This window comes from Hyperoodon ampullatus, assembly GCF_949752795.1.
Source record: "Hyperoodon ampullatus genome assembly, chromosome: 14".
In the NCBI taxonomy this organism is placed as follows: Eukaryota; Metazoa; Chordata; class Mammalia; order Artiodactyla; family Ziphiidae; genus Hyperoodon; species Hyperoodon ampullatus.
Window position 1 is genome coordinate 517,487 of NC_136927.1, and position 12,104 is coordinate 529,590.

Consider the following 12,104-nt stretch of genomic DNA (forward strand, 5'->3'; position numbering starts at 1 on the left):
CCCCTTCCCCCTTTGGTAACCATACGTTTGTTTTCTATGTCTGTGAGTCTCTTTCTGTTTCATAAGTAAGTTCATTTGCATCATTTTTCTTAGATTCCACACATAAGTGATACCATATGGTATTTTTCTTTCTGACTTACTTGCTCAGTAGGATAATCTCTAGGTCCATCCATGTTGCTGCAAATGGCATTATTTCACTCTTTTTTATGGCTGAGTAGTATTCCTTTGTATATATACACCACATCTTCTTTATCCATTCATCTGTCCATGGACACTTAGGTTGTTTCCATGTCTTGGCTATAGTAAATAGTGCTGCTGTGAACATAGGGGTGCATGAATCTTTTCGAATTATGGCTTTCTCTGGATATGTGCCCAGGAGTGGGATTGCTGGATCATATGGAAGCTCTATTTTTAGTTTTTCGAGGAACCTCCATACCATTTTCCCTAGTAGCTGCACCAACTTACATTCCCAACAACAGTGTAGGATTCCCTTTTCTCCACACCCTGTCCAGCATTTGTTATTTGTAGACTTTTTGATGACGGCCATCCTGACCAGTGTGAGGTGGCACCTCATTGTAGTTTTGATTTGCATTTCTCTGATAATTAGCAATGTTGAGCATCTTTCCATGTGCCTGTTGGCCATCTGTATGTCTTCGTTGGAGAAATGTCTATTTAGGTCTTCTGTCCATTTTTTGATATTGAGCTGTATAAGCAGTTTGTATGTTTTGGAAATTAATCCCTTGTCAGTAGTATCACTTCCAAATATTTTCTGCCAGTCCGTAGGTCGTCTTTCTGTTTTGTTTATGGTTTCCTTTGCTGTGCAAAAGCTTTTAAGTTTAATTAGGTCCCATTTGTTTATTCTTGTTTTTTATTTCCATTACTCTAGGAGACAGAGACAAAAAGATCTTGCTGTGATTTATGTCAAAGAGTGTCCTGCCTATGTTTTCCTCTAGGAGTTTTATACTGTCTGTCCCGTCTTACATTTAGGTCGTTAATCCATTTTGAGCGTTTTTTGTGTGTGTGACGTTACGGAGTGTTCTAACTTCATTCTTTTCCATGCAGCCGTCCAGCTTTCCCAGCATCACTTATTAAAGAGGCTATCTTTTCTCCATTGTATATTCTTGTCTCCTTGACGCCTTTGCACCCACGAAAGTGCACCTGCTTCTTCTCCTTCTCACTCCAAAGTTTCTTAGAAAAGGAGGCTAAGCCTCACTCACCACCTGCACCCACAAGTCCAGCCTGGGGTTTTTAAGGCTGTGATGTTCCCGCAGGAACTCCTGCTGGAAGGTTATTTCCCGCGGTTCCCAGGGCCTTAGCACTTAGACGTCACTCACTTTCCCAAGCGGGTCCCGCTCCCTGTCCTTAAGGGGAGCTGCTAGACACACACTGATTCATATTCCAACTGATTAAAATGACATAAAATTAAAATTCTCAAGTGTTCCACACAGATACACAACACCTGCATCACTGCCAAAAGTTCTACTGGGCAGGCTGGTCCAGAAAGATATGTCACTGTCGTGTATGTCAAAGCAACTTCAAAACGCTGAAAATCTGCTGGAGAGAACCTTGCTGACACTCCCGACAGTCAATGGAAATGTGGCCGACGTGTCTCTCAGATCCCAGGACGAGAAAAGCGGGGGGCACACGAGAACCCCCATGGAGGAAAACCCAAACAGGTCAGGAAAGACGCTCGACACAGCTCCAAATGGACCAACGTGGAGAGGATGGCGTTGATGGTGGAGAGACGGACATGCAAAGCACGGATGGATGGAGGGCAGGCACAGTGTGTGTGTGTGTGTGTGTGTGTGTGTGTGTCTGTTCTTGGGCACGTACATGCCTGCATACAAGATGCATCTGTATGTGTGTGCATGTGTGTGTGTGGGTGCACTGCACAGGTGTGAGCACACATGTGTGTCCCAAACTTGCACAGCATGTGGAAATGGCTGGGCCACAGCCCCGGGCGGCCAGGTCGGGGGCACGCACCCAGGATGGAGACCTTGCTGAGAAACTCCTCGTACATCCTGCGCTTCCTCAGCGTGCTGCCCTGTGGGAGGGGGAGACACAGAGAAGCAGGTGTTCAGAAGGGCTTCGCACCCTGACCCCTTCCACATTCCCAAATTCCCCAAGTGACTCTGAACTCCTAAAAGGAGACCCCGGAAGCCCCTCGAACAAGCAAGGGCCTGAGCAGTGGCCACCGTTCACAGCCCAGACCTCCCCGCACCTCCCCCTCCGGGGTCTCCGTCCTAACTGCACATGTGAGGTTGGGCCTCATCCAGACCCACGGGATGGGGGGAGCCCGGAGGCCTGAACCTCGAGCGGGTTCAGAAGCCCTGGGTTCAAATCCCACCCCTCCCTCCGTATCCGCACGCCCCGAGCCAGCTACCCCTCTCTGAGCCTCAGTTTCCTCATCTGGACGATGGGGTATCTTAATTCCTGTCCCACAGGATTCTGTGAAAGTTACGCGAGCAGACGTGGATCAGCTGACATGGCAAGAGGACCTCGGCACCGCCTCCCGACCTGGCCTCAGACTCCCCATTGGCTCTCTGTGGCTCGGGGCCAGACCAGCGTTAAAAGAGGCTGCAAGTCTCGAATCTGGAATCCTGGAGGTTCTCCCTGCCTCCCTCACAGAAGCGCAGAGACACCCCAGGGCCCCTCCATCCGGCAAAGAGCCCCACAGGGCTGGGACCCAAGACCACATCATAACTGGACCAAGAGGGCATAGATGGGGCTCCTGCACCGCCGGCTGGCGGCCACGGAGGGGACACAGCATCCTGGTGGTCAGCGGCAGAACCTAGGAGTCTTGGGGCCCCGTGTGTCCACTTGCGGCGGGTCTGGATGCCTGCGGTGGCAGCATGATCAGCTCAGCTCAGCCCCCAGCCCGAGCCGAGCCGTCTCAGACCCCGTCGGCCTCGAGAAAGGCGTTTCTTTTGAAAGATAATTTATATTCCCGCTGACCTCCCAGCAGCTACGCCCACCCGCTGGAATGCAGGCATGTTTGCCCAGGAACCCTAGACATTAAAGCTCGGCACAACTGGCCCATCCATCTCCCGCCGCAGGATGACAGCTGGAGGTGGCCACCCGGGACCCTCGGGCAAGGAGACCCGCCTCCAAGGCTGACCAAGGCGCCCCCCGTTGGAAGCTTTCCTCCTGGGATGAGATGGACGGGGAGGCAAGGCCCGGAGCCCCCACTGTCGGTTCATGCATCACACAGGTGTCGGGGCGCCGGCCCGTCACCTTGGGGGCTGCCAGGACCCCCACTTGGGGGGCTTTGCGGCGCATCTGCCGGCAACCCCAAGGTGGGCTTTGTGCCTGGTGAGGCTGGCCCTACGTACAACTCCCGTCACAGGCACGGGGCCTGCCCAAGGCCACACTGAGGGAAGGAGCCAGCGGGGCCTGGAACCCTCGTCCTCGTGGATGCTTGCAGAGGACCCACGCTGGTTGCGGGGGGGCGGGGCCTGGTCCGGCTCAGCTCCGCCCATCTCCCTGGTTCCTGCAGCCTCGGTTTCCACATCTCTGTGCTGGGGTCCCGTCGGGCCGACTTTGAGGAACAGAGACCGCAGGGAAAGACCATCTACGTCCACCACAGCACCAGCCATGCCTCGCGCGTCCTCCTGCCCCTCCAGCCGCCCACTCCTCACGCGCCCCTCCCCCCCTGCAGGGCAGTAGAGCCGGTGCCCTCACCTGACCCGGGACAGATGGATGGGGACGCATGGGCAGGGAGGGGAAGACAGCACTTCCTGACCTCCCACCTCACCGCCAGCAGCGGGGCCCGGAACCTCACTTCGGGGCCGCTTGTAGCTGGAGACACGGCCCCGCCCCCAGCCCCGACCCACTGGCGCAGGCGTGAAGCCAGCCCGGAACCCCAATGCCCAACGTGAGGCTCCTTCTGCTGCACCTTCCACTGCACCCCGCTGTCCCCAGGGAAGCGTTCTGTCCTAAGACTGGAAGCTAAACTGTCTGTGAAATCCAGGCCCACCGCCCCCCAGGCCCCACCTGCGTGGACTGAGCCAGCCTTGAGGATGGGCTGGGGACCGGGGTCCTGGCGGACAGCAGTGCTCTGGCCATAGCACACACACCCCTGGGTATAGAGCATTCACAGCAGGCCTGCTCCCCGGGCTGCAGCTCGGGGGAGGGTGCGAACCTGCCAGGCTGAGGAGGAATCTACGTCGGGTAAGATGATGACCCTTCGACCTGGACCGACCACTCTGAACGCCCTTTCCCCTTACATGTTCAATCCTGACCGGCCCTGCCGCCATGAAATGAAGCGCACACGTGCACACACACACACACCGCCCCAGCTCCCACGAGAAGGGGGTCCCAGGCCCCTGCTGCCCCACTTCATGGATGGGAGCCAGGGGCCCAAGCAGGTGGGGTGGGAGCTCAGCGCTGCGGCTCAGGACCTGGTTCCGGGGGTCTCGGGCCCCCCCAGGCAAGTGGGGCTCTGGAGACCCCAGCCCAGACTCCACAACAGGATTTTGCACTCATCAATCCCCACTTGGGGTCTCACGTAAGATTCAGGGTGAACAAAAGGTGCTGAAGCTTGAAAGAATGAAGTCCGGGGTCGCTGGCCCCTGCCTGGGGGCCCGGAGGGGATCGAGCCCCTGTCCTGCTCAGAGGCGGCGCACGTGGCTGGCCTCGCCAAGCTCCATCCGTCCGTCCGTCTGTCTGTAGCACGTGGAGCAGTGGAGCCTCTTGGGTCCGATGTTCTGGGATTCAGAGGTGGGTGGCCCTCTCCCTGGAGACACTACCAGCCTCCATCCCGCGTCCCCCACGCGTGTCCAGCTCAGGGTCCACTCGTCGCACGACGGGCGCATCCGAGTCCGCCCAAGCCACGGGCTGATGCAGCAGTGGACGCCGTCCCCGGACACTCCCTTCTGAGTGGGCCACATTGTCATTTTCTCCCCGAGACACAGGGGCTCTGCAGGCTCCCAGCGCGGCCGCGGCTATTCTTAGTGCCCGGGGATCCAGAATTAAAACAGAGGAAGCGCCAGCTGCCTCGGTGGTTTGGGAACTTCCCTGAATGTACTGTTCCAGCCACAAAAATCCCACAGCCAAGGACGACTCTGACTTGGCGTGGACGATGGTGGAGAAACAACGGCTTATGCGACGGGCCAGGTGCGTCCAGAGGAGACAGGGAGGGGGAGGGTGCCCGGGGCGCCTCCCCCCAGACAGTGAGCTCTCCCGGAGAAAACAGGAACGGGCAGGTTCGGGACCAAAGAGCGGGAGCCGCATTCCACGAGGACCCACCTCACAGGGCAGGGCAGGGCCTCCCCCAGTGGATGACCCCCGAGTGCACAGACGACGAGCCACATGAAACAGATGCCCCCAGGACTGAACTGACCCCTCCCTGCACCACGAAGGACCAGGAGCTACAGCGGAGCCAGGACGGCAGCCGACAATCCCTTCTCCCTCGTTCGCCTTTGGAGGGGCCCCCGGGGCAGGACCGGCTCTCCAGGCTCAGCTGGGACTAAGCTCACAGAGCCTGTTCTAAACATCGCAGACCTTCCCCAGGCCTCCCCCAGAGCATCCCAAACCACAGCCCGCGCCCCAGAAACTGCACCGCCCAGGCTGGCCTTCAGGAGACAACCAAGGCCCAAAGGGCACCTGGCAGCGGCACGTCCAGCCCCGGGGTCTCCCAGCAATGTGCTCACCCGGGTCACCTCCCTCCAGGCCCACAGGGGCCACCTTTGAGCAAACACCATCGCCAGCCCCTGGGGGCTGCCCTCGGGAATGAGCCCACTCCCGCCCAGGTCCTCCAGCACCACCCCTGACCAGCAGAAAAGCACCCGGCCCAGCGGTCACCACTGGCGAGCACGGATGGCCAAGGAGCGTGACTTCCGCGAGGACAGGGCACTCAGCTCCCAGGGGCCTCTGCCCGGAGACCTGCGGCCACAAGGGAACCACCCCCAGACCAGAGTGGCCAGCCAGGACCTCCCTCCACCCCTCCCGAATCGGGACTCTCTCCACTCTCACCCAGAAGGCCCCCAAGTGCCCGGGCATCACCGGGTCCAGAGCGGCTCCTGCCACTTCTCTGCCCACACTCCTGCCGGGGCTCCCGGTGCACTCAGAGTCTGAGTCCAGTCCCCGGCCCCACCCACCACAGGATCCCAGCAGCCTCACTATCTCCCCACTGGTCCACGAACAGGCCAGCCAGGCCTGCACCCCAGGGCCCTTGCACTGGCTGTTTCTACTGCCTGAACGCTCTCCCCCTGGACAGCCAAGGGCTCCCTGCTCTGGGTCTCTGCTCGACACCACCTCATCACAAAAGGGGTCTCAGGGAGGGGGGCCTCAGGGCTTTCTTTAAAACATCAGCCCCCCGCCCCCACCTCTGCCCCTCTCTGCTCTATCATTCTCCGTGGAAACTGTCGACAGGAGGTGTATGTTTACTCCGTCATCTCCACCAGCACGCCAGCCTCCCAGTTCCCTGACGGGTCCCAGCACCGGGAACCCAGCAGTGCGTGTGCAGGACGGACACTCAGCGGGCATGGGAAGGTTCCGCCTCTTCTGCCTGGGAGGGGCCTTCTCAGCGCACAGGCTCATCTCCGGAGCCTTCCGTGAACACCCGCCCCGGTGCTCCCGAGAGCCCCACGGTGAGCCTCCACAGGTGTGCACACCTACACCCACACCGTACCAACTAAGAGGGGAGCTGGCTGCATGTGAGAAAACCTAACATGACAGTCCCCAAGTAAGGAACCCTAGAGGCCAGCGGCCTGCCCGGTGCTGCGGCCCCACTGCGCCCCCAGAAGCCAGGGTCCTTCAGTGATTCGCTCCACCACCTTGGGGAACGTCACCTCATAGTCAAGAATGGCAGCTGGAACACCAGCCATCACAACCACATTCCAGACAGTTGTAAGGAGAATGGGGGAGGAAAGCAAAAGGGGCTTCCCCAGCTGTCTGCCTGCCTCTTGGGTAACTTTCCTGAACCCCCTCCCGACACTCGCCACCCATCGCATCCCTACTTATGGCCCCCACCTGGGCACAACCAGGGTTCCCACGAGATGCTTGGTGGGCATCAGACTCGGCTGGCTGCCCTCCCAGCCCTGGCGAAGCCACCACGCAGGCACCACTCACTCACCATGAGGATGCGCCGGTAGCTGTCCCGGTCGATGCCCCAGAGCTTGAGGTCCGTCTTGGCCTTCACAGTCGCCGCCCTGGGGGTGCCGTAGATGAGGGCCAGCTCCCCGAAGCTGCCACCTTCACTGATGCTGGTCACCCACTCTCCGTTCACATACACCTTTGGGGAACAGGGGGACAGCGTCACGGGGGCTGGGGCCACCCACCCTCTGTCCACATACACCTCCGGGGGACAGAGGGACCGCGTCACGGGGGCCTGGGATTACACTGCTGCTTCCTGCACAGGGAGCCCTCCATTCCATCCCCCAGGAGGGCACAAGGCCGCTGCAGCCCCCAGATCCCTTGCAGGCGGGCAGAACTCGGCACTGCCCTGCCCAGGCCCAGGATCGGCCAAGGCGCCCGCCTCACGCCCAGCCCTACCCAGAGCCAAGGCTGGACGGGCCCAAAGGCGGAGGCCCTCAGCGGTCAGTGCCGACGAGACTGGCCAGGCCCCAGGTGGATGCACAGCTCCGGCTCCTGGTCCACAGGAGAGCAAGTCCCGCCACCTCCCAGGTCGGCCTGCGACTCAGCTCCTCACCGACCTGAGACGGGGCTGTCCACCTGGGCCTCGGGCTCCCTGACTGCACACCAGGGAGTCAGCCCTGCCGTGGCGCTCTCGCCCCACCCGTGCGGGCCCCCCCACTTCGTGCACAGTCAGCCCTCCCTGCTGTTCCTGCTGCCCGAGGCTCCGGGGAGCAGCCCGGCCCCTGGCCCACCTCCACCGGCAGGCCCCACGGCCGGGAAGGAGCCAGGCTTCCCGAGCCTCCCCGGGGCCTCCGCTCCCCGCGGGCAGCACCCAGGCGCCCGGGCCTGCGGTCAATGGGAGCGGAGGCTGGCGCCGAGGGCCGAGCCCAGAAGGCGGACAAGATTCCCTTTCAGCCTGGGAGGGCGGTGCCCGCGGCACAGTGACCCTACTATCCAGGGACCGCACGTCCGCATCCTGCAAGAATGGCCCGGATTGTTTATTATGCAGATTTGCTTACTATAAATTAACACAACCACTGTTCATTCCCTCGATGTCAATGAGCTTAAAGAATGGTTCCCATTGGCAAAAAGTATGCATGTCGGGAAAGAATGGATTGCGATGAATCATGGAAGCAATTCTTATGGAATCAATGACTCATTATCCTGATAATAACTGAGGCACAGAATTGCCAGCCTGCGGGGCACCACGCAGGTGATAACGGAGTCCAGTGTGAGCAAGGCTGGGGAGCAGCGGCCGGCCTGCCCACAAGGTGTCAGGGGAATGGAGCCGACAGTTTACAGAAAGACCCGGGGCCTGCGCGTCTGTCCCCGCGAGCCCCTGCCCGCCCAGCGAGCCTGCACGACGCCCCTGCCGGGTGTCGCGGAGAAGAGACACCAGCTTCCACTCAGCAAGGCCCTCGAGGAGTCAGGGCGACGCCCATCCTTCCCACGAGGCAGGGAGTGTGCACGCCCGGCTTTGCCCCGAGATGCTCCCCCACAGACAGCATCCCCAGAGCCGCCACCTGTGGTTTTCTCAAAGGGGACCAGAGTCTGGAGGGGCAGTCACGGTGGCCCAGGCACGGCCGGGCTGGCACCAGCTCCCCTCGCGGCTGGTCCTCCCTTCACGGGGCTTGTATGCTTGTAAGATCCTCTCAGCGTGGATACAACTCTCAAACCTTAACCTGTACGACCCTAAGCACGCAGCGCAGTGAGTCCCCCCACCACTCAGGTCAGGGCGCGGGGCGTTTCCAGGTGCCAGGAACTCCCGGAGCCCCTCGAGGGCTCAGGTGCCTTCAGATAACCGCGGTGCGGCTGAAAGGAACCCCAGCCATCCTTCTGTGCCAGGCGAGTCTGAGCGCTGGGTCCGGTCCGTCCGTTCTCACGGCTGCACCGCCACTCCCCAGGCTGTGGGTGATGGGTGCCGTCTAGTTTCAGCTCTGATTCCAAAGGGGGCCTCGAACCTTCTCGCGCGTGACTAAGTGCCCTCACTCTTGTGGGTGATGCAGGGGGTGGGGGTGGCGCTGGCGGCGTCACGTGGTACTCGCGCGATCTGCTGAACGCCACCTCCCCAGGCTGCACCAGCCGGCCCTCCCCTGGTGCCCGCGCCTGCTCCCTCGGTGCGGGGTCACCACAGCGACGTGGGCTCAGAGGACCACGGATCTCAGGTGGGGAGCCTCGCCAGACACACGGAGCCTGGGGAGGGTGTGCGGCCTCCCTGCTCCCACCTCAGGGGGAGAAGGAACCACCGCCTCGGATGGCTGTGGGGGGCAGGCCACCCCATCACCTGCCAAATAGCACAGGGTCCCCCAGGGAACAGGGCAGGTGGCTTAGGAGAGGCACCAGCAGCAGCTGCACCTCCACTTCCCCAGGGTGCGTCCCCAAAGAACACGTAGGCAGCTGCCGCCGCAGGGCACACAGGACCAAGGGCACCTGGGCCAGAGCGCGTCACCAGGGGGCCGTGAGGACCCCTTCCTCACCGGGGTCCCGACAGCGTCCCCAGAGGCGTCAGAGAAGAGCATTGTGCAGGGCCGAGGACGGGCCAGGGCCGCCCCGCGGAGCACAAAGGGCCTTCCTTCTCGGGACACTGGCCTCTGTCACCACCCCAGCTGGCACGCAAAGGGGCTACTTCGTGCTTTGTTTCATTTTTGTTTTTCCTTCTTTTAAAAGAAAAGTGCTGGGAGGCCCTACTGGGCTATGCTCCCGCCGCTGCCTCGGTTTCTCCGGCTGAACCCAGAGTTCCTGCCCGGCTGTTCCTCGTTCATTCGTTCACTCGTTGTCACCCCCGTGTCACCCCCAGCACCCTGGGTGCCCTGCACGTTCTAGCTGCTGGCTTCAGCAGTGAAGTGCGGATTCCTGTCCACCGGGACTTACCGGTCGGTGACCATCACACAAGCGTTACTGTCATGAAAACGAGCGCAGGCCCTGCAGAGAAGGGAAGGCACAGCCACAGTCCAGCCCGTTCAGAGAGGACGTCTGAGGAGGTGAATTCGAGCCCGGCCTGAGGGGCCCCCGAAAAGACCAGGGGCAAGAGATTTGAGGCGGGGGGACAGCACGAGCCAAGGTCCTGAGGCAGGACTAAACTCGGAAGGCACTGGATGCAGCAAGACCACACAGGGAGATGTTCGTCTCAGGACCAGAAGGTTCCAGCACGGCTGAGGCCAGGTTCACATCTGGGATGCTCCCCGGGCTGCAGCTGGAGCCCAGCTCGGGGTGGCGGGAGGCGGGCAGGGAGGAGTGAGGGGCGTCCCAGAAACAAAGCCTTCGACCACGTTACTCAACAGGTGGTGTGCGGACCAGGTGCACAGCATCACCTGGGAACCTGTGGAAACCCAGGTGCACGCCCCCCCCGCCCAACCCCCGACAATGACCGACTGAATCAGAACCCCAGGGGTGCAGCCCAGAGGCCAGGATCTCAGCAGATGATGCTGATGCCTGCCCACGATGGACCAGCTCTGATTCGACTTTGGACGGAGGTGGAGACGGTGACTGGGCTGAAGGCACAAGAATCTGCTTAGTGAGACCCCAGAAGCAGCATCACAGGTAGCACTGCGTTTCCATCAAGGGGGACTTGAGATGGGGACCTCGGCCCCGCCAAAACAGACGAGCAGCTGGGAACGCCGGGGGGGCTGCCTCCCCGCCTGCCCCCAAACCCGGGACAATTCGGTTCCACACTCGACTCCACAGAAAACAGCAATTCAACTGAAATAACTGTTGGGTGAGTGGAGACAGAATCAGTCACTGAGTTATCCCCTACACTGGATGGGGGGTCCTGCGGCCTCAGCCCCCCTGCCCCCCGCAGCCACTTCCCACGCAACCCGGAGCCACCCAGGCAAGGAAGCGAGTTGGGCGTGCCAGCCGCTGTTGTTTTTGGTTTTACAGATGGTGAGAAAAAGCTAATGGCCCAGCTCCCAGGCTCCGGCCACAAAGAGACGGGGCATCCAAGCAGGTGAGTCTGTGCAGGTGAGTCCAGGTATGTCGGCTGCTCTTCTCAGGTAAGCTCGGTTCCGAGCCTCAACCCTCTCTAGCCCAAAACACCTGGGGAAAGTCAACTGTCTGGTTTTGCTTGAGAGGCAACTCCTCCCAGAGACTCCCTCCCAGCTCCCTGTCTGTGGTGCCCAGGTCACGTGGACCAGCCCCATGGGGTCAGCAGTCGCTCCCCAGGGGTGGCCAGCCGCCAGCCAGGTTCCCTCCTCGGAACCCGCCACACTCCTGGGCCTCCTCCCGCCCTCCCCCCACAGACATCACGCTCTCCGAGGTCCCACAAGGCAGGGTCCCATCAGGATCCCAATCCATGTCTGAAGTGCCACTTACTTCCGGGGTGACCATGCGCCCCGTCAAGGGCCCGGTGTGGGGTGTGCACGAGGACCGGTCCCCTCCCCGAGCTGTCGTCACATTACCACCACCACACAGGGGTCTCTGGGTCACCTGTCTGTGATTCCAGAGCAGCCTCTGGCCACAGTAGGGCCACCAGGACCTCAGGAGGGAACCAAGAGGGGTGCTGGGCCCCCAGACACACCCTGTGGGTGAGAAGCTGCAGGAAAGCTTCACAGCCGGCTCGGGGCCATGGCCACCCAGCGCCCAGGAAGTGGCCGGTCAGCAGACAGCACCTGAGAGCAGGACGCCCAGGTCCCTGCACAGCCCGTCGTCCACAGCAGCACGGCTCAGGGTGGCAGCCACGAAGGCGGGCACGACAGGTAAAAGGATAAACAAGACGTGGGCCATCCATGCAGTGGAATGTGACTCAGCCTTAAAAAGGGAGGAAACTCTGATGACTGCTGCAATGTGGATGGACCCTGAGGACGTAATGCTCGGGGAGGTGAGCCAGATCCAGGAGGACAGACACTGTGTGGTTCCACTTCTGAGGTCCCTGGAGGCGTCAGGGTCACAGAGACGGCAAGGAGAGGGTGGGGGCCCGGGGCTGGGGGAGGGGGCTGGGGGTTAGTGTTTAATGGGGGCAGAGCCTCAGTTTGGGAAGATGAGAAAGTTCTGGAGACGATGGTGGGGATGGCTGCACAGCAGTGTGAATG

The 12,104-nt window shown here is 60.9% G+C and overlaps 1 protein-coding gene across 1 annotated transcript in view; it reads right to left on the bottom strand.

Annotated features, from left to right (window-relative positions):
• The window catches only part of PRKAR1B (protein kinase cAMP-dependent type I regulatory subunit beta), a gene marked incomplete at both ends in the record, with an annotated part of 83,768 nt that overhangs the window by 17,095 nt on the left and 54,569 nt on the right, over positions 1 to 12,104 (bottom strand). The window contains 2 exons of the mRNA XM_079719346.1: positions 1,984 to 2,044; positions 7,076 to 7,234. Of these exons, the coding sequence (XP_079575472.1) occupies positions 1,984 to 2,044; positions 7,076 to 7,234 (220 nt within the window). The remainder of the gene's footprint in view (positions 1 to 1,983; positions 2,045 to 7,075; positions 7,235 to 12,104) is intronic.